Genomic DNA, 21,647 nt, shown 5'->3' with positions numbered 1-21,647 from the left:
GATTTAATTCATGTATTAAACAGTAAGCTTACCTTTACTTTAAAGTATCAATGTCGCTTAAATGCTCACTAACACTTCTCACTTTAAAGGCCGTTTTACACAGCCACAATATCTACATGCGTGAAAAAAGTCTTTGTTTGCATATACATGTGTACATGTGGTTCGTGACTAATGTGTTTTGTTTATGTTTATATTATTCATAAGTTAAGTCAGCTTTAGCTAAATATTACAGCTACGTAATTACAATCAAGCCCAACAAGTGCATCATGAACGAAATACCTAAATGTTCCTCGTTTATGTAGTCATCTAGGCAGAGTGAGGAAAGAATAAAATCGAGGGAAAATTCGGATCAACCTTCATAGATTTAGGTCATTCTTAAAAGAGATTTTTATCCTTTAATACTCCCAGTTTATAATATATATACATATATATATATAGGTTCCTACTATTTTTTTGAATTGTGTAAATTATTAAATAATTTCTTTCTCTCTGCAAGACATGAATCTATGTGAATTATCGATTAAAATCATCCATGAATACGTTGCCACCTGTGCGATTGAACACCTTAGTGATGTCAAACAAATACAGTATAAAGAATCAAAAAATATACATTAAAAAATAACTGTATTGAAAAAAAAACCTCATTTGAGAGGGAAATTTATTTTTCTCTTTTCTTAAAAAAAAAATACACAAAATAATTCAGTATATATACAATGGTTGTAAAGTGATAAAGTAAATAAAAGATTGCGCATTTGATCATGATGAAGAATTTTGTAGTTATATTTTGTACTTGTTTTCTTGTAGTATTGGGTAAGATTTATTTCTTCCTTTTAAGCAAATATTTCTTTTACTTTCTGTTCTTATATGTTATTATTTTGCAAAAAACGAAAGGCTGAAGGGTTCTATTCCGTATTCTACTTCAAATTTAAACTCTCTATTTAACCTGCTCTTAAATAATACTACAGTTTGAAGAAAACGTAAATGATAATACACTATTTTCATCTCTTAAAATCCCTATTTTCTTTCCCTTTGTTTATTAATTAATGTACTAAACAAAATTTCCTATTATTTTGCATTAGGGAGTAAAATTTCCCCTAACAATGTGAGAAACGACTATACCGATGTTTTGTACAACGATGCGTTGGTTAACCCTATGGTTACAAGCTTAAAAGACTTCGTAGCTGGCATTAGAGATTCGCGTTTCAAATACGTGCCTGATGATGTCGCGTTGGTTCAAACTATCAGCTCTCTACAAGATACAATGTTCCAACTTGCAATTTTTTACGCCTCTCATGAGGAGGGTACTCAAATTAGCCGCTTCGAAGGAGGACTAGGTGAGAACTTTTGTACAATTTACTTTTTTCCCTTATAAATTTGTCGGTTTTACTGTTTGTTTGATTGCGTGGTCTATGTTCTTGGAAAATGTGAAAATGTTCTTAAGTTGTTCTTGATTTTTTTAAAAAGTTTTGTTGGCTACCCCTGTCCCTTCTTTCCTGTGTTTCTTGCCAAGAACGTAAACGCTGCCCACGTGCACCTTAACGCGTGGTAACAGGAAACATAAAAACGTCTGTGCAATATGCAACAAATATAAAAAGTAAAAAACATAAATTAATTTTTACCAAACATTGTAAATTTTTAACTAATAGGGCAGTCTGGTACTTCTATATATGATTCTTTGTCCAGGAAATAACGTGACGTCGATCTCACTGACACGCCTTTGATTCATGAAAGGTGAAAAACATCTAAACAAGCTTTAATGATTACACGAGGGTAAACATTGTGTCTTTCTCCAGTAAGGACATAACATAATTTTGCAGTTTAACACAATCGTCTCATTTTGATTTGGATTCACATTTTGCAAATAAACCGAGAACCAAAAACTTTCTTCTGTGTGTTGAAGAACTTGAACTTCTTTGCGGGTTGGACAGCTAAAAAAGAAGAAAATGACATGCCTAAGTTGTTTCAAATGTTTTCAAAGGTGCCCAGATAGAGAGGCACCTACCGAATTTTAAATCATGCATAATTTGAACTAAAAGTCATCAGTAGACGGCATGTTTGATAAAAACTGAGTTAACCACGAATCAGTTGATTCAAACATGTTCTTAGCTGATGCTTAGCTGTTGTTTCTGTGTTTCGACATGATTTCTTATGTTGTAAGGACAGTAAAGTTCGCGGGCAAGGCCGTTTGCAATTTTTTCTGTCACTTATGGCTACTCTGGAAAATATCAGCAAATTACAACAGTTTGTTTGAACATTAAAAATTATCAATCAAACATGTCCTGACACAGAAAAACAAGAAGGGTAATCTTCCACGCATAAAAAAGGTTTAAAATATATTTCCCCAAATTGTTTTCAACAAGTCAAATATTGGATTTTTTGTGTATTTTCAATTTTTTTGTGCTGTTTTAAGTTAACAACTCAAAACAAAAAGTTATCGAAGTGAGAAAAAATTGTCCGACAAAAGTGACGAATGTTTTAAAAGGTGGCGAAAGTATCGATCCGACAAAAACTCCGTCCTGTAAAAGTGAAGAAAATTGACTAATGTTATTCGTGCGATAAAAATCTTGTCCTATCAAGTTCTTGTACTTAACATATATAAAGAAAATTGCTGTTAAACTTTGATGTCTTAATTGCTTGTACGACAAAATCACGTCATGTGTTTGTATTACACCCTGTCAATTTGAATTCCACAAATTAATCCTATTTGCTTTTAATATGTTCGCCGTCACTTCTCATTTCCCATGTTTACTTTCATTCACGTTAGAAGATTAAAACAACATTTCTTAACACACACAGCTGCGAAAAAATATGTTTTACCCGTTCTTAATAACTTTATCCCTTCTTTCTATTTTCTTTTCTGATTTATCTGATAATTTATCTAACGAACAACTGCGCACGCCCATTTGTGATCCCGTCAGGCGCGTAAACCGTGGAGCTTTGACTTCAAAAAATACATAATCGTCCTCTTCAATATAAATGATATTCTTGTTTTTTCTACGTCCATCTATTGAAGTATGGTGTAAAGGCTCGTTTGCTCGAACACGTATTGCTGCTTTTTTTCTTAGTTTTTGTTTGTATAAGCAAGACAATACATACAAAGGTGCGCCACTTTGATGGCGTATATCGTTTTTGTACATGATTTGATGTCCTGACAATAAAATTCTCTTCGTTTTGCATTCCTTAATAGACGTGCTGAATATGTAATGCGTTCCATTGTCTCTACCAAGACAATGACGATCGGCTAAGGATAAGTCATTCAATGGAAAAATACCACTCCATTTCGGTAAACTTGCAAAAATTTCATCCTTGAGACAAATTACTTGTAAACTACACTCCTTACAACATCGCGTTTCTTTGTCTGCGCATGCGTTGATTTTACATTCTCGACAATCAAAACTAAACACGACTACAATACTAATTTCAATCATTAAAAACGGAAGTAGCAAACGCGATATATCCATTACCCTGGCTATTATGTTTTTATTTTCGTTACCACCATATGCTTACCATTGCGTCTTCATTTATATGAAAATTTAACTGACTCACAGCGTTGTGTGTTTACGCAACATCGTGATCTGACTAGTTGCACAATGGTTCTGCTACCTCACAACGAGGCTATTCCAACAGTATTATGATCTTCCAAGCTATCAGACTAAACAGAAATGTTTTTGTTTGTTTAAACATGGTTGTGTCACATTTCAATGCGAGATGACAGCAACTATGTAGTGATAAAGATTATCGATTTTGCTTAAAATGTGCGTTCAACTGCGCATGCGTGTACAGCGTTATTTACTAATACATTATTTTGCATAATCTTGCAAGGAACTATATCTTCAAAATTCTCGTTTTTTAAACAAACAAGGACCTAGACGTGATATATTTTTGGCAAAATAAAATTTTTTGCTTTTCACAGTTCCACAATTTACATTTCGCATCATCTACTATGGAGGGTATGCTGTTAATCCTCGGAGTTTTAATCCATCGTTTTGTTTAAAAAGAATATTATTTTTGTGTGACCTGTCTTTATTTGTCCCAAAGAGCTAGTTTAAATTTACTTATGATGCAGGCCAGCTCTGCAAATGTTTTGTATCCTACTGAACAAAAATATTTTTACAGCTGATGGAAATTAAGACTGAGAAAAGGTTTTAATACTTTTTAGGTGAGAAAAAAAAATAGAAAAGTTGTTGTTGTTTCTTATGAATATCATTTATCAACACTTTTGAAACTTCTATCAAGTAATGTTACACATTTAAAACGATTTTTTTTATTTTAAAGTTTACGGTCCACTATTTAAGTCTTTTTCTTGGGTTCAAAAAAAATAATTTTTTTTTCACTTTCGGAGACGAAATCATACCGAGAAAAAGCCGGCTGGGTTAACTTACGAAAACAAAAAATATTACACCAAAAATTTTATGAAAGAAAACCGCTTAAATGCTGTAGCAGCAAAGAAAACGTTGGATATCAATTGTGCCTTTTTCGTCGTAAATTGAGCTACAGAGAAACACAAAGAGAAATGAGCGGTACATCAGACGACGACCCAAACTTATAATCACAAAGTTAGAAGGTGAAAATAATGAGGATAAGAAAATTATTTCCCCGTCTTTCCAACTGACGGAAATTATAAACAGTGACGTCATAAAATCTGACAAAAATATCTGTATGAAATTATCTATATTATAATACTCGCATACATCTGTCCGTAGCTTAGCTGCGCAAGTAGCGAGATGCACGCAGTACGGTATAAAAAGGACGGGCGAACCCGTGGATTTTTCCACGGGCTAACGACTAGTACTTTGTGGTTTAATAACAAACCTGTCCACTAGTCTAGGTTATATTTTTCTCGTTTTCAGCCATTGAATTTGAATCGCAAAGATGTGACAATGTTTTTAGTTCAAAGTTCCCTCGAACAAAACCAACAACACAGCCTTGGATATATTACAGAGATTCGTCATATTATTTTTTGCGTTGTAAAAGTTCTCAAAATGGAGGAAGGTCAAGGCGTGCGATACCGAATCCTGAATCATTCACTGTTGTATCAGACAAAGAATTATCTTCACAGAAGAGGAAAAAGAGAGCGGCGGTTCCAGTTGTATCAAGAAATGGTATGATTTTGACTTGTTAGCCCTGTGTTTTCACAATTAGGTTTCATCGTCCAATCATCTCCCTCTGTATATCATTACATACCACTCTACTACACAATGCAAACATATTCCCTTAATCCGCTGACTCTTATTAACTTTAAACTTATCCTGCAGAGTCCTTTTACGCCTATGATATTGTGACGAGACGCTTTCGTAATTAAGGATTACGTCAGATTGTTATAGCGTAGAAGAACCCTGAGGACGAGGTTGACTTAAGATCATCTTTTTTCTAATGCCTGATTTTACTTCATTTTAACGTTAGAACTTGGGTAGTAAAAGTATTCACTTTGATGCGTTTTGTAAGTAAAAATTATTGTGACGTGAGGTAAGAGGTGAGTGTTATTTCCATTCCAGGTCCTTTATGTGGTAGTCAGCAGAGATTTCTTCAAAGCGAAGGCACTTTAAAATTTCCAGTTAATTCGTCTGGAAATTATTCGAACAATATGGAATGCACGTGGACAATCGAAGTCTCACAGAAATATGCTGTTCGTCTAAACTTTAGCTGGATCAATATGGAATACGACAAGCTCTGCGAGTTTGACTCAATTAAATTCTACGAGGGTCAAGATGAGCACGCGCCATTTATAGATGGTGTGTGTGGCACAGGATACTTTGTCACACGATCTAAAAAACAATTCTTGACGATAAAATTTAAATCTGATAGCAACGTAAACGGCAGAGGATTCTCATTTGATTGGACAGTTGTTGATCCAATCAAAGGGCGTAAGTTTTATTTTTTTTTTTAATTTGCATTAGCAACTCTACATGCCACTTCAGTATTTACAACAGTAGTTAATAAATGTTTCTTGCGTCAAGTTGAAAGTGAGAAAATGTTTATAAATGAATTATAGACCCTGGGTTTGTGCTGACATCAACAATTGTGGTTGATCAAGTCGGAGATTTAAACATTGACGAAAGAGAAGTACTACCAGAAGAGAAAGGAGATTTTCCGTTTATGATGAATGACAAGTTCCAGTTAAAACTGACTAACCCTTCCACATGTCCATTAGAGAGGTTTGTTTGAATTAACTAATTTTAATAACATAAATTAAATTAATAACAAAAATTAAATTTATAAATCTCTAGCTCTTAGCTAGCATACCACAGGGAATCATTTAGTGAAAATATCTGTCAAGTTGTAAGCCTATTTCTGGCCTATTTTGGCTTTGATGTAATAAATAGCAATGGAAGTGTCATCTTCGTTGTATTGACAGTAACATATATTGGTTAAAATAAAATGATTGCTAGCTAAACTTTTAATTTTAGCAAAGATGTGGATTGCTACTTCGAGACCAAGCCATACATCATCAGTAAGTTAGTAGCGACTGGCATGAACCTCGGCTACGACTTACCTAGTGGAGCGGTTGAAATTTTGTTTGATCACGCTGTGGTATGTATAGGGGCAGTACATGATGTTGGCAGTGCATGTTTTTATTACTTTGAATTGTTTTTTTTTTTTGTTCCTTTCGGGTATAAGTATCCTTGGAGAGGAGGAGGAGAGGCGAAGCCGTGATTAAAATATAAAGAAAATTGATACATAATTAGCCTTCATAAAATTAACTTTCTATAATTTCTTTATCTTGTTTCAGCAAACGAATTTGTATCCTGATTTGTACAACGCTCCAAAGTATTGTGTGACTTGGGACTCTGGAGTACAGTGAGTACACGCGTTCACCTTGTTTTTTCTTTTGCCTTTTGAAAATAAAGATTCTGAGGATATTATAGCAAGGTTATATGTTATGAGAAACACACTAGATCTTGTTTCAAACGCAATGGTAATAATAAATAAAAAAGTGACACGTCAGGTTTTTTATTGGAAAATAAGCCACAAAGTAAATAAAGATTTATTTTTAAATGCGTCGCATCAAATTCCACTGTACATATCCACAAAAAACAGGTGATGCGTTTGGATTGAATACCACTACACAAGTAATCACATCACGTGTATTTACACCACGTGTTTTTACATCACGTGTCTTCATATCACATGTCTTCATATTACGTATCTTCACATCACGTGTTTTCACATTACGTATATTCACATCACGTCTCTTTATAACAGATACCCAAGTAATGACACCACGTGGAATCACCTCACGCGTCTTTACATCGCGTGTCTTTATATAATGTGTCTTCATATCACGTGTTTTATATCCCGTATTTTTACATCATGTGTCTTCACATCACGTGTTTTGACATCACGTGTCTTTACTTAACGTGTCCTTACATCACATGTCTTCACACTACACGTCTTAATACACATGTTTTATACACATGGCCATGTCTTAAAATTACTTGGCATTTCATCACATGTTCTCACATCATGTCTCTTCACACCACGTGTCATTAGAGACATCTACCTCATCAAGTATTACTTCTTCGCTCTTATATCCATTGTAGGAAAATGTACTCATTACGACAGGTTTGTCTGAAGCCGAGTAGCGTTTTATTTTAGTTTGTGTCCACTTTACGTTCGAGGCGAACTCTAGAGTGCAGAATAACATGTGACTGACACATATTTTCATGACACTTAATGTCATGTGCTGACCAATGCACTTGTGTGACAAAATGTCCTGTTCGTGTAGGTAATCTCCCCCAAAGGCGACAAGGTATCTCTTAAGCTCTGGTTTTTTCGTGAAACGGTCGAATTCGAAATTGTTTGGGTTTTGAAATATACTTGCATCTCGTTGGATCTGGTATATGTTTCCACATATCAAACTACCTTTTTTGATGTTAAAACTGCCCAATCTTGCTTTGAGAACGAAATCCATGCAAGCTTCTCCGAACATCATAAAAGCCGGCGGATGCATTCGCACGACTTCTAATATAAAGTTTTCTATATTTTCAAGCTTTGAAAGACTTGCCATGTTGTTCTCTTGCAAAAATATTTTTGCTTCTTCACGAAGAAGCATTTTGTGATTTTTTTCCAGTTTGACCAAGTATACCAGACAGGAAAGAAAAAGTTTGTGGATCGCTCCATACGCGTTAAATCTGAAACAAAAACGCAGCTGTATTTAAGAGTAATTTTAGCTATAGCTCAGCACCTCCTGTTTTGAAAAAAAAATTTACTATTTCACTACTTCGATAAAATTCGATAAAGATATTTTGTTTGCTAGCTTGAAATTGGCGGAATTTAATTTAACGGATAACAAACAAATATAAATTAGAGGAGAGAGGATGGGTAATTTGGGGGATTTTATGGTCCCGTCAAAATGTTTTCCCTTTAAATAAATCACGAAGAAGGAATTTCACCGTAGATAGATTTGCTAAAAAAAAGTTAATTAAAAATAAAAAAAAAATTATTTAATTTGATCCCACGTATTGAGCTTGTGAGAAAAGCGAACAAAAGAGATACTCACATCACGCACATAATAAACTCGCAAACCAATTCATATCGTTTCATTCCAATTTCGTTGCCTTTGTCCATCAATAAATCGAAATACGGTGATTTTTCAATGCTGCAAAAAAGTTGTCTGTAAGCTTCGTATGTTTTCGAGAAATCACCCTTCTTACCAAATTTCTTATAAAAGCTGTTATCGAGCCAAAATTGTGTGATTTGTTTGTTTATTGTGATGCCCCACATGGTTTGCGCTATGATATCAATAAAGCATTCTCCCACCAATCCTTCAAAATTTACTTTTTTGTTATGTGTAACTTGACAGGACAGGAATTCCATTTGTACTTTGATGATGTTGTTTACATGAGATATACAAAAATCTCTTTTAAACATCTTCATGTATTCAATGAACATCAGTTTTACTTTTGTATGCCTCACCTCGTCATTTTGAAAGATCATCGGCACGTAGCCATTTAAAGAATCGTCATTAAATACATTCATCCCGAAGCTTCGCCGCTTCCTTGTCACACGTATATCAAATAGACATTGAATTCCTTTGTAATCACACACAACAACGCGTGGTCCAAACAAGTTGACCTTAAACACAGAACTTTTATACTTTTTAATTCTTTTGAGATAAAAGTTATGACCCTTTCGTGATAGTTCTACTAAATTTAGAATAGAAAGACCAAGCGCTCCTGGAATCTGTTTTTCAACGCCAATATCTTTAGAAGTCTCTGTCATGTGACTTTTATTTAATTTCTGTTGTTGTTGTTGTTGTTGTTGTTTCTGTTGTTGTTGTTGTTGTTTTTGTATACTGTCTAAGTATTTTTTATCATCCTGAAGGAGATTTAAACTTTGAACGATAATAACACGTGTTTTTTTGGTTTGCATCGATGTCAGTGCATTAAAAAATTCCACGTCGGTCATATCTGTAACAATCCTCTACAAAAAATCATCTCTTTTTAATAAGTATATTTTCTGTAAAAAACGATCACACTTTTCCCATGCAGTGAGGTATTTAAATACTATGTTCTCTCGCAATTTATTAACAATCGGATTTATATTATTTTATTGTTATTGTCATTTTATTTTCCTCTTTTGCGTCTTTATATTTAATGCAGTATTCTTTCATGGGAACAGAGCTTATTACTTCTTTCGTAATGCAATATTATTGACGTGAACTTGGACATGGTACGGAATTCGTTGGACCTGGTGTATTATAAACGCTGAACCAAAGTTTACAAAAATGGCTTTTTGGGCTCAGTAAAGGCCTGGGGAATTGCATTAAGATCCCCCCCCCTGTTTTTTTGAGAACGGCTAAGAATTAGAACGTAAAACTTGTCTAGTAATTAGTTTCATCCTATTGCAATAAGAACTGCAAAAATCATTTCAACTATTCAGGTCTGCAAATTAGCGATTGTTGTTGTTATTTGTATTTAAAAAACAAAAGTGTAATAATATTTATTGACTATTTGTAAATATGGTATTTTAGAAATACTGCTTACGGAAGTTGGTCAAGAAAAGGGGGCAAACTAATCGAGACCGATCTCGGACGATCCATTTGTCGCTTCTCGATTCATGGAATTCACGCAGTAGCAGCTGCTGTTCCAGTAGGTTGAGTTCGTTGCAAACCTGTCGCAGATATTTAAAATTTGAGTGCTAATGTAAAATAATAAATGACTTATTTGCTGATGAAATATTTTATTTAGCCGCCGGTCTTACCTGCAGCCTTTCGATTTTCTCTAAGTTGGTATTGTGGTTTGGTGTTTGCAATAATATGGGTGACAATCACATTTCTGCTTGTGGCCACCAGGTATGATTTTTTTTATTAAACCTTGAAGTTCTTTGTGTTGCGATGAATCTTAATTCTACTCACATCTTCGCATCTTTGGAAATGAATTAGAACATGCCGTAGATCTTAGTTATGTCAGCTAAATTGTACATCACTGTGATGGCATTGTTATTTCAACCTGCAGACACTTCTTACGACTTATTTCAAAATACAAAAATTTGACTTAGTTTTTGATTAGGTTTTAACTTTGTTCGTCACACTTGAATTTGGCGAAGAAACTCGTTACAATATGTTTGGTATTAAAATAATAGCCAAAAATGAGGCTCTCGTCGGTTTTTTTATCAAAAAGAACATCACTCGTTTTTTCGTCACATGATATTTAAAAATTTACCATAATCTGAAAATTACAGGACATTAATACCATCGCTTCCTATCTAGCAAAATAATAGATTCTTTCTTCTTTCTTCCTAATAGATTTTTATTTGTAATCCAGTAAGAGATGACAGTGTTATTAGAAAATTTCTGAGAACATTTGAAAAAAGATTAATGAGCGCTTTGATTGATTTCATATTCGAAAAGTCGGTTATTATTATTATTTCTACTTTAGTCAAATAAATATACCGGATTGGCTCAATCTTAACCAATTGCTATCTTTGATTGTGTTTTGTTGCATTGTGCTGTCCGGCATGCATTTGGAGCTACACCAGGTATTTTTCAAACTATTTTCATTAAAATTTTACTAAAGAAAAGGAACAAAACTAAATTTAGCTGCAAAATGATTTTTTATAAATGCTCTGTCCGTTTTTTTAATATATCCTAAATCTTTATTTCTGCTTTATTTTCTACCCTTTCCGTTGAATAGAAAAACTTTAACGTTACATAAAAAGCTAAATTTTTGGAGTTTAACTTGTTCCATAAAATCCTAAATATTTTTGTTAACCGCGGAAATTTTTACGTCAATATGCATTCAATATTTTTCTTTTTATTTAGCTTACCTGTTCAATTTTAAGCTTCTTGTTGTATTATTTTGGACTTGCTGTGTTTGTTTGGCATTTACTGAAAGCAGCACAATTTACTGGAGTGTTGGATAAATTCTTTCGTCGGGATAGAAACTTGTATGCCTTCTATTTAATCCTCGGATGGTGTAAGTATGGAGCGAATCTTACGAGAAAATATAGTAACTTCCAAATAAAGAAAAGTTAAAAATCAGCTGCGGCTTAAGAACACCGCATATCTCGAAATATTTCGTTCCTTACCGTTGTTTATGTTTCCCTTGGATTCTGCCATAATCTACTATGGTATAACTTGAATAACAAGTAACTCGGAACGTTTTTATTTTCCTAAAAGAAGATTTCTTCGGATAATTTGAATTTGTTTTTTTGAACTTTTTAAATGATATTGGTAGATAATTGTCCCAAATCTAGTATGTCCTATACATCTTAGAATTATCCTTCGTCACCCAATCAAGGACAACTTTTCTTTTCCCTCGAATGTTCGAGTTAGATAGAGACTAATATTTTTATATTATATTTTATGGAGTTACTTAAAGAGTGGAGAATATAATGTTTAGTAAGGCTTACTTTTCTAAATTCAGTGAAACGATTGATTTTTAGGTGTTCCTTTATTTATTGCCGGTATGGCTGCTGGAGTGAAATTGCATATTAGAGAAAAGAACCAAAGGTAGGATTATGTTAGTTTATTTATTTATTTGTTTTTATGTTCGTTCGTTTGTTCGTTTTTTTTGTGTGTGATTATTAGGATAGCGTCTCCACTGCTCCATTAGGCTGTAATGAATGCGTTTTTGAAATTTCTACTTCTAGTTGCTGGTTTGCTATGAAAGGTGGAACGATCTGGGGATATACATCGCCCACATATTTCATTGTGTTTGTAGGTTTTTTTTATCACTTTTATTGAATTATTTTTTGTATATTTTCCAACTTTTTTTTTTACACTTTTTCAGGCCATTTGTTATTTATACTACAAAGGGTTAAAGAAAACTAAAATCCGATTAGAAGTGTACAACTATCCGAGGCTTAGGTACGAGTTATTGACTTTTCCACTATTATCAACGATCACGTACAACCTTGTTCCCAGGACTTTTATCATATCTCTATAAAACTTTATAAAGCCATTTGGCTACATATACCTGAATATTATATATTTCAATTTTAAATTTGAAATTCTGATATACCATATACCATTTCCGATATACCATGACTCACACTTTGATTACAACATTTCCCCATGTTTAAATTGTTTGAAATGTTTTGAAAGGAGGTTGTCTTTCTTTAGAAACCGAGCTGTTCGAGATATCGTTGCACTTGCTTTGTTCCTACTCACGTGGATATGTGGAATTTTTTGCATGACACATGAAACTGAATTCGCACCACAATATTTTTTCAGTTTATTTCTTTGTTTGACAGTATGTTGCTGATGTTGATGCTTATTTTTCTATTGTTTCTATACTATATTGTGTCTATCTACTGTTTTTAGCTACTTAATTTCCAAAATTATGTTTTCTATTTTTTTTTATTTTGTTGTTGTTTTAGGTTGTGGTGTTGTGCGTAGCAGCAAAACAGGTGATTTGTTTACTCCTCACATACATGAGAAAACTCTAATAATCTCGATTTCAGGGCTTTTTTTTCGTAACCGGCACTCTTTGACCGTATTTAAAAAAAAAATAGAAAAAACTCTTAGAATTGGCTTAGATTCAGTCTGTTAGTTCGACATGTTAATTTTTCTTTTTGTTTTGTTACCCACCAGGCTCACGCACCACGCCCAAACGCCACGCCCTCACACCACGCCCTTACACCACGCCCTGCTTTACGAACATCATTGTGCCACGAAATTATGAGAACGATGATCCTACCATGATACTCTTATGCGCGAATACTAAAATTTTGATTCCGATTCACACCGTTTTATATTCAGTTTTAATACCTTTCAAAGTAGACTAGATTGAGCGTTGGTTGAACTGATAGCAGTATTATAACAGATAGATAATAATTTGTGTGCTGAATGAAAACATGGAAAAAGTAATTATTTTCTGCCATTACAGCAACGTCGAAGTTTCGAAAAAGCCTACGATTGGGAAGATGAAGACGAACAGATTAGCAAGTTAGAAGAAAAAAACCTCGATGAGGGAGACAATGATAATAACGAGCTGTACGAAAAACAGTTGATGGAGAAGTACGGAAGAAAATGGCTTCACAAAGCAGCTGTAAGTTTGCTCTTTCATATACCTTTCCTTTACATATGTTAATCAAGTTTAGACGTCGCTAAAATGTGAGAAATTACGTGTAAATTTTTTATTGCGAGGTTTTAGTATATAACAAACGTTCTTCCAATTAAAATATCAGAACTTTTTTTAAAGAGAAAGAAATATAAATATAAAGAAATATAAGGAAAAAGGTAATATTACAAAACATAAAACAATGATTATTGCAGTTTTCGTAACTTTTAGAATGAGACAGTTGTCCTTTGATAAATTCTAACATGAAATGGCTCAAAATTGTGGTAAAAGATAAAACACTTTTAGGATTAGAACTTGCGCCAAGGTTGTATATACAAGAACGATGTGCTAATGTACTAATATCTTCCTTTTTTTCTTCACTAGCCAACTGCATTGACACTAGCCTTAAGAATAAATGGCTTAGAAAATTCAAAAATTCAAAAACTGTATGATACTTACGAGATTCTTGCAGATGAAAGTGACAAATGGAATAATATGTATGCTGCAGAACCTATGATGTATGGAGATGAAGAAGAAAAAGATTATGCTGCAGAAGAAGAAGAAGATGACAAGGGTGAAGGTGAAGAAGACGAAGAAAATTCTGAAGCTGAAAGTGACGAAGATGATGAAGAAGAAGAAGAAGGAGGAATTGATGATGATGATGATAATGACGATGATGACAAAGATGATGATGACTCAGGGGACGAAGAAAATAAAAAAACTGACCAGGAAGAAGACAAACCAATGAACTCTGAACAGAATGAAAAGTCATCTGAACCTAAACAAAACACTGACCAAGCGCCAGAGCCTGAACAAAACACTGACCAAGCACTAGAGCCTGAACAAAGCACTGACCAATCACCAGAGCCTGAACAAAACACTGACCAGGCACCAGAGCCTGAACAAAATACTGACCAAGCACCAGAGCCTGAACAAAACACTGATTTAGCACCAGAATCTGAAGTAAATGAGGAAAAGGAACCAGAAGATGACGAAAGAAAGAAAAACAATAGCAGTTCTTTAGGATCTCAAATTCGTAGCGATGATTTGATATAAGAAGAAAAATGGTGTATACAAACAGAGAAAATAAAATCATCAGAAAATAAAAATTCTCCTGTTGTGGAACTGTTAAATTAACTCTTAAATTTGCACGTGGGAAGAAACAACAGCTTAAAATTTGAGATAATAATCAAATTGACTCGTCACTTCTATATAATTCGAGAAAATTTTTGAAAGCACGCTAGATATTTAAATGTGTATATATATGTACGTACCTACCGCTACTCTATGATTCTATTGTATATATCGTCCGGTACTTAAAAAGATATTTCCAATGCTTTATACACCATCCAATGATTTGAGTTTAATGCTGCAGGAGGTGTTTTCTGTATTCTTTCCGGTCTATTAAAACAATTTTCTGAGAAACATTAGTCTGTTCTTTAGATGAATGTAATACCTGCAATCAACATCTATTATTTGGTTACTTCTTTCGTCCCTACAATCTTTAGAACTGCACGTTACTTAACGTGGCGAAATGTCTTGTTACACTAGCTGCTATATATCCACAAAATCGGGCACTTTTTTGCACATACAAATACTTTGAGAATTTTTCGAATTTTCAGAGAAAGTTTCACGAAGATGCCTAACTTCATCTTTGATTTTCTCGTAATAGCAGCTTACCAATTCAAAAAGTAATTCTTTGCCTACTCCGCTCTCCACAACCCCTATTTAATACCGTATTTGCGCACCCGGCATGATTAAAATGGATAAATAATATATATTCGCGAATAGTATCTACTAAAAAATAGCCCTGGAATTTTCTTCCGTGAATTAGGTGCACTAAAATATAAATAAAAAGCTACCAGTGTCCACATAAGATTTACTTCAGCATTGTCTACCCAATTTTGCTCGACATGGGTTACCCGTAGTTGGGGTAAATGCACTTGCTAAACATGTCCACGAAAGCGAAGTTCGAAGCTAAGCCCCTAACAACACGGCTACATGCCATTGGTTTTCTTTGAGATATCACAACGAGGTCTTTAAATGTAAGTGAAATTGCCACATAAAGTTAGCAAGGCAAAAATTAAACATACTTTCAGTGTATTCAAAGTGTCAACCTAAAAATTACAGAGATAAAATTCGCAGGCGGCAACTATCGTTAACAGCCTATTTCAACATAACTTTTGACTTAGAATAAAATTTAAAAATAGAAACGCATGGAGATGATGACCACAGTATTATCGTGTTAACCTTATTCGAGTCCAGCAGGGCTGAAATGCTCTACCTAGAAGTTTCAGGTCTATAATTTCTGATTGCTTTGTAGCTCAGGTTTGGTCGTGATATGTCCACGCTTAGTGGATAAACAACCTGCCATTTTATTCCACGACAACAAAACAAAGTTCGTTGTCTACCACGCCAACTATGTTTAAATTGTGGCATGAAAGGTCATGAAGAAAAATCTATGGCTATATACAGTCAGACACAATGTTGTTCTTAAACTCATAGTGCGAGTCACTACAACAACCGTTAACACATCAAATAATTCTGTTGCACCAAATCTAAATGTGGGGACAATGAATAACAAAGTGCAATGTTCAACAGCCACATCACAATAATTTACTTATTGACGATCTATCTAACTAAATCTTCTTTTAGCCTACAGAAACACCAATAGAAAATACCACAGGTTTCGGCCTTTTAATCCAGGAATACATGGCGCCTTTTTTTTGGATGCTAATTGTCTATATAACATGACTCGGCTGGTTTTTGAGCCAGCTAGGTTACAATGTGGTGTTTTGCATATCAAAAATACTTTAGTCGAAGAAATTTTTGCGGGAAGAAAACTTCCCGTGTTTCGCGAAATTTAATTCTTTAATTCTTCAAAAATATTTGATTTTCTTTTAATTCGCAAAATTAAATTCCAGCGAAAAAAATAATCTGTTTTTAATGATAAATTTCAATAAATAAAGTATCCCCTTACCCTTACTCTCATTTAATTTTAATGGTAAGTTTCTGGAAAGTGTTTGATGGAGAGGAAAGGAGCTCCCTAATATTTATGTATTGTAGTTTTGTCACCGTTACACGTTATTGATTAGTGAAATTTTATAACCGATATTCTTATTTGCTTCTGGAGACATTTGCAAAAGAAAAAGTTGACTCAGAAGATTCAGATTGGGAAAAGGATTTTGATAGATTTATATTTGAAGATTGACTTTAACAAAAAGAAAATCAAATCGTCGTAAAAAATATATTGTTTTATCTAAACAAAAATTAAAATTACTATATTTAAAATTCTGATTTCTCCGAGATCGCGAAAATAAATTCTCGCAAAAAAAAAAAAGATTTTTGCCAATTCGCGAAATTAAATTCCAAAGAAAATGTGTTCCCTAAAAACATCATTACAATCCTGTCTCAATGTGAGGGAACGTGAATGTGAATGTCCCCCAGAGAACGATACCACCTAATCATATGCGATAATATATTAAATATTTATCATCATTTCAAAACTTTCGTATTTGAAAATTGGTTGGGAGAGGGTGGTGGCCAATAATATACTTTTACTGAACAATTTTGAAAGTTACCTAGATGGTTAGAACTTATTCAGCGCTTAAATGAGCAGCTAATGTAATAAATTATAGCGCTTAAAGTTATCAGTTACATATTTAAAAATCAGGATTTCATTCCGAATCTGCCCTTGCTTAAAAAGTACAAGTGTTACAACGGTACGAACAAAAACACACTACAATGGAGAACATGTAGCGAGTACGAGAAGAAGTTAAACACGCCATCTTTAGTTCTTAACAATAAGGAAACGCCTATTGCGAAAAACTTAAAGAATGTGAAAAGAGTCCAAACCTCAAACCCTCAAAAATCCCGTTAAACCTAAGCTCGACCCCAGGGCTTCTGTACGCTATTATAGTTTATGGGGACATCTATTATTTCACTTGCAATCGTTTATTTACTCTAGTATGCCTGGCGCAGGATTAGTTTTTTAACCTTAGAAATAAAGAGAGAAGGGTTTGCTAGAGAGGCGGGAATTTTAGAGATGCGAGGTAACTTTTAAAGTCAGAAATTCAGATTGCGGGAAGAAATTGTTTGCGGAAGAAAAGATTGCGGAATAGTAACCTTTATTGGCTGTTGTTTTGATAATGTTCTTTGTTCGAAGTGAATTTAATGCTGAATTTGACAGAAATATTGCGAATTAAAAGATAAAAAGATTTCAAATATCTCTCTTATTTAAAAAGTACATAATTCAAGTTTGCAAATACGAGTCAAAGCCGCAAACATTGTCATTCTTTTCATTCGCAATCATTTCTCTCACAGCCACACAACATTTATTTCTTCCGTTATAAAGTAGTTATTTTAGCGTTATTTTTACATTCTGCAACAATTTATAATTGCGTTTTGGCATGTTTTCAATAATTTTGCGACATTAATTATTGCAATTATGAGCAAAAATCGCAATATGTCCGCAATAATTTACGCCCTAATAATTATAGGCCGCAACAATTTATGTCCTCTTTTAATAAGGAATTTTTTCGCCTCTTCAAAGGGAGACAAGAATTCCTGGGAACTAGGGAGGCAGGCAACTGGGAGCCTGTCAGAGTATCATAGGCGTATATCAAAGAGAAAAAGAACTCTAAAGGAACCACGTCATATTATACAGTGAAACGCCAAGCGGAGAAGACTAAACAATGATATTTTCCGCTTGATCGAAATCGATGTTTCTGAAAACTTAGTGCCATATTTGTCGCTAATAAGGTCGCTTAATCGTATATAAAATCGTCTTGCTGTGTCATTACTGATACCACTGTTGGATGTAAAAACCAACAGAGTAAAAGAACTGCGTTCTTCTTTAATTACATTCCTGTAATATTTCTATTTCTTCTGTTTTCCATGTCGCCATTGTTGCAAAATTACTGTAACGTTCAGCGCCTTTGCTTCTACTATGACTTAAAGTTATAACTCACAACAACGAAAGTATGGGTTTCGAACAATGCTGCGAAACAGATTTGTTGTGATTACAACATGGCGGGTAGGAAGTAGATCGAAAGGTCATCCGTTGTTTTATTCCATTTTATTAGTCGATTAGCAACATAGCTACTTGTATATATTATGTCTTCCTTTATACCCACAGCGATATAGCTAGCTACTTGTAATAATAATAAAAAATCAACTTTGTATTGCAGTTCGTATTAGGCTTTAAGTTCACGTGTGATTGACCATGTCATGTAAACCACAAATGACGATAGAATGTTTTTTTAAAAAACATGATTGGAATTGGATTGGGGCCTAATATATTTAGGTCCGAAATTTATAGATCCCAAAATTCTAAGAACACCTAGAGGCTCCTAGGAACTCTTTTTAACATTTGTTGTGTCTGTTTAGCTCAAAACCAACATTAAATCCTTCCTTCAAAGAGGAGGATGCCCCCTCCCCATCACTAGCCATAAGGCCCTAGCCATATTCCTGGGGAATAATTGACAGGGTATATCCCTTGATATATGTGAGACATGTAACATATATACATCTGTTTATATGCATACTTCTTACAATTCACACATACAGTACGAAATGATTAAGTGCCAAAAAAAATTACATAAAAATTTAAATGTTAATTTAGTATTAATGGTATATTATTCCTTTATTTTTCCTTATTAATATTCATTCATGTTCATTCATGAAAAGTAGACAAATAATGTCATGTTGGAATCCATCTATGGCACAGATCTTATTTTTGGAGATTGTATTTCAGAAATTTTGACATTTTGCTCTTCTGGGAAATTTTTTTCTCCAAATTTAGGGATTTGTTTCCAAAAATGCATATATGCAACAGGCCTTGCCATGAGCAAATAACCTCCCAAGCAATTAATTGCTTGCGTCAGAGTGTCTACACGAGCTTCGCTAAAAAAACTTTACATTTAGTCTCTCATGGCATCTTTTTCAGGAGAGGCGTGCGCCTCGGCACACACCTAAATCGTTTCGTGTGATTAAAACGTCTGCTACATTTCCAGTTTGGTTGGACATGTCCGTAGCTCGTTTCGAACTTTCATCGGTGAAAACTTCCGATAGATTATCGTCTTGGTCGGACACTTTTAGATCTCAGAATTATTGAATAGTCCTGGTCCTTTAATCCACAAGCAAGCCTATTCATAGCCAACCTGACCATTCTAGCTAATTCACCGACTCCTGACTTAGTTAAAAAACTACGTAGACATAAATCTCTTTTAAAAGGCCCCATCGTCGCTGGTAACCAGGTCTTACATAAGAAATCCAGCCATGCAGTTCTTAACTAATGCGGAGGTGAACGTCGACGGAGCACGGATGACGGAAGTCTGCGAAACTGCACTTACAGGCGGAGCAGACAATTTATCATGGATTTAATTGTAGATAATTTCTTCATTTGACGAAACAATTGGAAACTATAGCAGGTCTAATTTTAATGGATTATTTTCTTTATGCCGCTACTGTTTTAAAAAGGAAAAAAGAAAACCCACATGTGGTATAATTTCTTTTTTCTGTATAAATTTGATGTACTTGACGTGTACCTTAAAAAGAGATTTCATTTATTAGTTTTATTTAAACCATGCGGATAAAGATTTTTTTTAATTTGAAAACGAAGCATATTTTTTCTTATTTGCTTGTGATGACCTGAAAAATAAACATTAAATTTCTGACATGTAGAAAAGGAAGTTAAGATTGAGAGAGTCGCTATACCAGTAGACGCTTGATCATCGTGTTTGTGGTTCACGATCAAAAACGTCCCCCACTTTTCTACTGGAAAATAAATGCGCAACAAAGATTAACCTTAATGTCCGTATCACACGCGTTTTTTAAAATTGCGAATGAACTGTTGCACGATGGGTGGAAAATAATCACACCAAATATCTTTTCAGTTTCAATTAAAAGACCAATCAATTCTTGAAAAAAACGTTTACACTTATCTCAAAATATTAATATTTACGCAAGCAAAAAAATGCTCGGGTAACAAGCATTTACGCGAGCACTACGCGGGCGCGAGCAATTGCTTGCGACTTATGGCAAGGCCTGATGCAAAAAAGCCCCTGGAAAGAGAGAATGAAATCAAGTTGTAATTTTTTTTAACTAAAAGCACACATGTGTATAGTTACTGTCTGTATTATGTGATTTCATTTTTCCTGCCAACTGCCTTGATGTCCTTAGCCTAATTCTACGATCTACCATATTACCAATTTTCCTGGTATTAAAGCTTATATGTAATTTACAGAACAGACAGCCCAAACAATCCTGCGGTAGAAGGATAGAATCTGTGCACAGTGTTTTTATGATGTTTTAATGTCATTTTAATGAGGCAGGTATTAGCTACAGTGGCATGTGATTTTCTGGACTAGCCATTTTAAATATTTATCATTATTATTTACATCTTAGACAATTTGGCAAGTGTTTTAACCATTTTTAATTTAGACGTAAATCATGTGACAAGAAAGTTTCACAACTAATCAGTAAAAGTTTAACTGTTTTGGTCAATTGGTTTAACATTTGCTATATTTGAATTATAAGTGAAAAAATTATTGTGCCATAATTTCTTTTGTTTATCATACTAGTTGGCAAACAAAAGTTAATTTTTTGTGTCCAAGAAACCGAGATCATCTTTAAAACAAAAGGCAATTAAATGTCTATTTTTGACAAGAAAATCTCCCGAAGATGAGCTCCTAAATTGGGTTTAATCTCTGAATAAGATCTATGCCATGCTGAAAGTATATATCTATTATGCGAAAATTTTAAATACATGTGAATAAAAATAGTAGGGTGAAAGAAGAGCATCAATGGATAGAAACCAACTGAAGGCACGCCTAGTTGCAAAACCAGAAGTCCTAAAACAAAAGCCACTGTTCAAATCCATGCAACCAGTATTGAGAAGACATAAAAAGGTAATTGATTATAACTATATTTTTTTATTTTGTTACATTTGTCACCTATTGATATATGTCGAATGGATTGCTAGATGTCATAGGGCTAAAAAATAAACACTTTTAAAGTGAGACTAACTAATAGGCAAATAGAATTCTGATGACCGCCAGTGTAAACCTCACAGTATGTTTTAATATAACCTTAAAAAGCAGTAAAAGTTAAAAAATAATGCTTTGGGTTACTAATAATCAT

General features: G+C 33.9%; 4 protein-coding genes across 4 annotated transcripts in view; 2 read left to right on the top strand and 2 right to left on the bottom strand.

Annotated features, from left to right (window-relative positions):
• Nucleotides 1-601: 601 nt before the first annotated feature.
• LOC130655886 (cadherin EGF LAG seven-pass G-type receptor 1-like) lies at nucleotides 602-14,846 on the top strand. Its single transcript, XM_057458701.1, has 18 exons — nucleotides 602-810; nucleotides 1,080-1,334; nucleotides 4,851-5,102; nucleotides 5,496-5,864; nucleotides 5,993-6,155; nucleotides 6,408-6,531; nucleotides 6,731-6,798; nucleotides 9,974-10,091; nucleotides 10,191-10,294; nucleotides 10,881-10,980; nucleotides 11,264-11,417; nucleotides 11,887-11,953; nucleotides 12,094-12,160; nucleotides 12,234-12,310; nucleotides 12,566-12,695; nucleotides 12,823-12,852; nucleotides 13,332-13,493; nucleotides 13,890-14,846. Exons 1-18 carry the CDS (start codon nucleotides 759-761, stop codon nucleotides 14,559-14,561), a joined length of 2,964 nt encoding a protein of 987 aa, XP_057314684.1. The 5' UTR covers nucleotides 602-758; the 3' UTR covers nucleotides 14,562-14,846.
• Nucleotides 645-3,823, bottom strand: LOC130655898 (uncharacterized). Its single transcript, XM_057458713.1, has 2 exons — nucleotides 2,818-3,823; nucleotides 645-1,928 (listed from the first exon to the last, which is right to left on the bottom strand). The coding sequence occupies exons 1-2, from the start codon at nucleotides 3,459-3,461 to the stop codon at nucleotides 1,754-1,756; spliced, it is 819 nt and encodes a 272-aa protein (XP_057314696.1). The 5' UTR covers nucleotides 3,462-3,823; the 3' UTR covers nucleotides 645-1,753.
• Nucleotides 7,310-9,509, bottom strand: LOC130655889 (uncharacterized). The gene is made up of 2 exons (XM_057458703.1): nucleotides 8,501-9,509; nucleotides 7,310-8,132 (listed from the first exon to the last, which is right to left on the bottom strand). The coding sequence occupies exons 1-2, from the start codon at nucleotides 9,406-9,408 to the stop codon at nucleotides 7,463-7,465; spliced, it is 1,578 nt and encodes a 525-aa protein (XP_057314686.1). The 5' UTR covers nucleotides 9,409-9,509; the 3' UTR covers nucleotides 7,310-7,462.
• A 6,086-nt stretch (nucleotides 14,847-20,932) lies between the features above and the next one.
• LOC130655884 (dynein axonemal heavy chain 6-like) overlaps nucleotides 20,933-21,647 on the top strand; it is a 43,562-nt gene continuing 42,847 nt past the window's right edge. Inside the window, exon 1 of the mRNA XM_057458698.1 lies at nucleotides 20,933-21,415. Within this exon, the coding sequence (XP_057314681.1) occupies nucleotides 21,311-21,415 (105 nt within the window). The 5' untranslated portion in view covers nucleotides 20,933-21,310. The remainder of the gene's footprint in view (nucleotides 21,416-21,647) is intronic.

Source organism: Hydractinia symbiolongicarpus, chromosome 8 (genome assembly GCF_029227915.1).
Source record: "Hydractinia symbiolongicarpus strain clone_291-10 chromosome 8, HSymV2.1, whole genome shotgun sequence".
Taxonomy (NCBI): domain Eukaryota; kingdom Metazoa; phylum Cnidaria; class Hydrozoa; order Anthoathecata; family Hydractiniidae; genus Hydractinia; species Hydractinia symbiolongicarpus.
Note: the sequence above shows the minus strand (reverse complement) of the source record. Positions and strands in the feature narration are given on the sequence as shown.

Excerpts from the sequence above, each read along its gene's own strand:
- LOC130655886 (XM_057458701.1), top strand. The coding sequence starts at position 759 with ATGATGAAGAATTTTGTAGTTATATTTTGTACTTGTTTTCTTGTAGTA. Across the intron at positions 10,981-11,263 it reads TGCATTTGGAGCTACACCAG|CTTACCTGTTCAATTTTAAG; the intron begins GTATTTTTCAAA and ends CTTTTTATTTAG. Across the intron at positions 12,311-12,565 it reads TACAACTATCCGAGGCTTAG|AAACCGAGCTGTTCGAGATA; the intron begins GTACGAGTTATT and ends GTCTTTCTTTAG.
- LOC130655898 (XM_057458713.1), bottom strand. The coding sequence starts at position 3,461 with ATGGATATATCGCGTTTGCTACTTCCGTTTTTAATGATTGAAATTAGT. Across the intron at positions 1,929-2,817 it reads GATAAAGTTATTAAGAACGG|CTGTCCAACCCGCAAAGAAG; the intron begins GTAAAACATATT and ends CTTCTTTTTTAG.
- LOC130655889 (XM_057458703.1), bottom strand. The coding sequence starts at position 9,408 with ATGACCGACGTGGAATTTTTTAATGCACTGACATCGATGCAAACCAAA. Across the intron at positions 8,133-8,500 it reads GAGTTTATTATGTGCGTGAT|ATTTAACGCGTATGGAGCGA; the intron begins GTGAGTATCTCT and ends TTTTTGTTTCAG.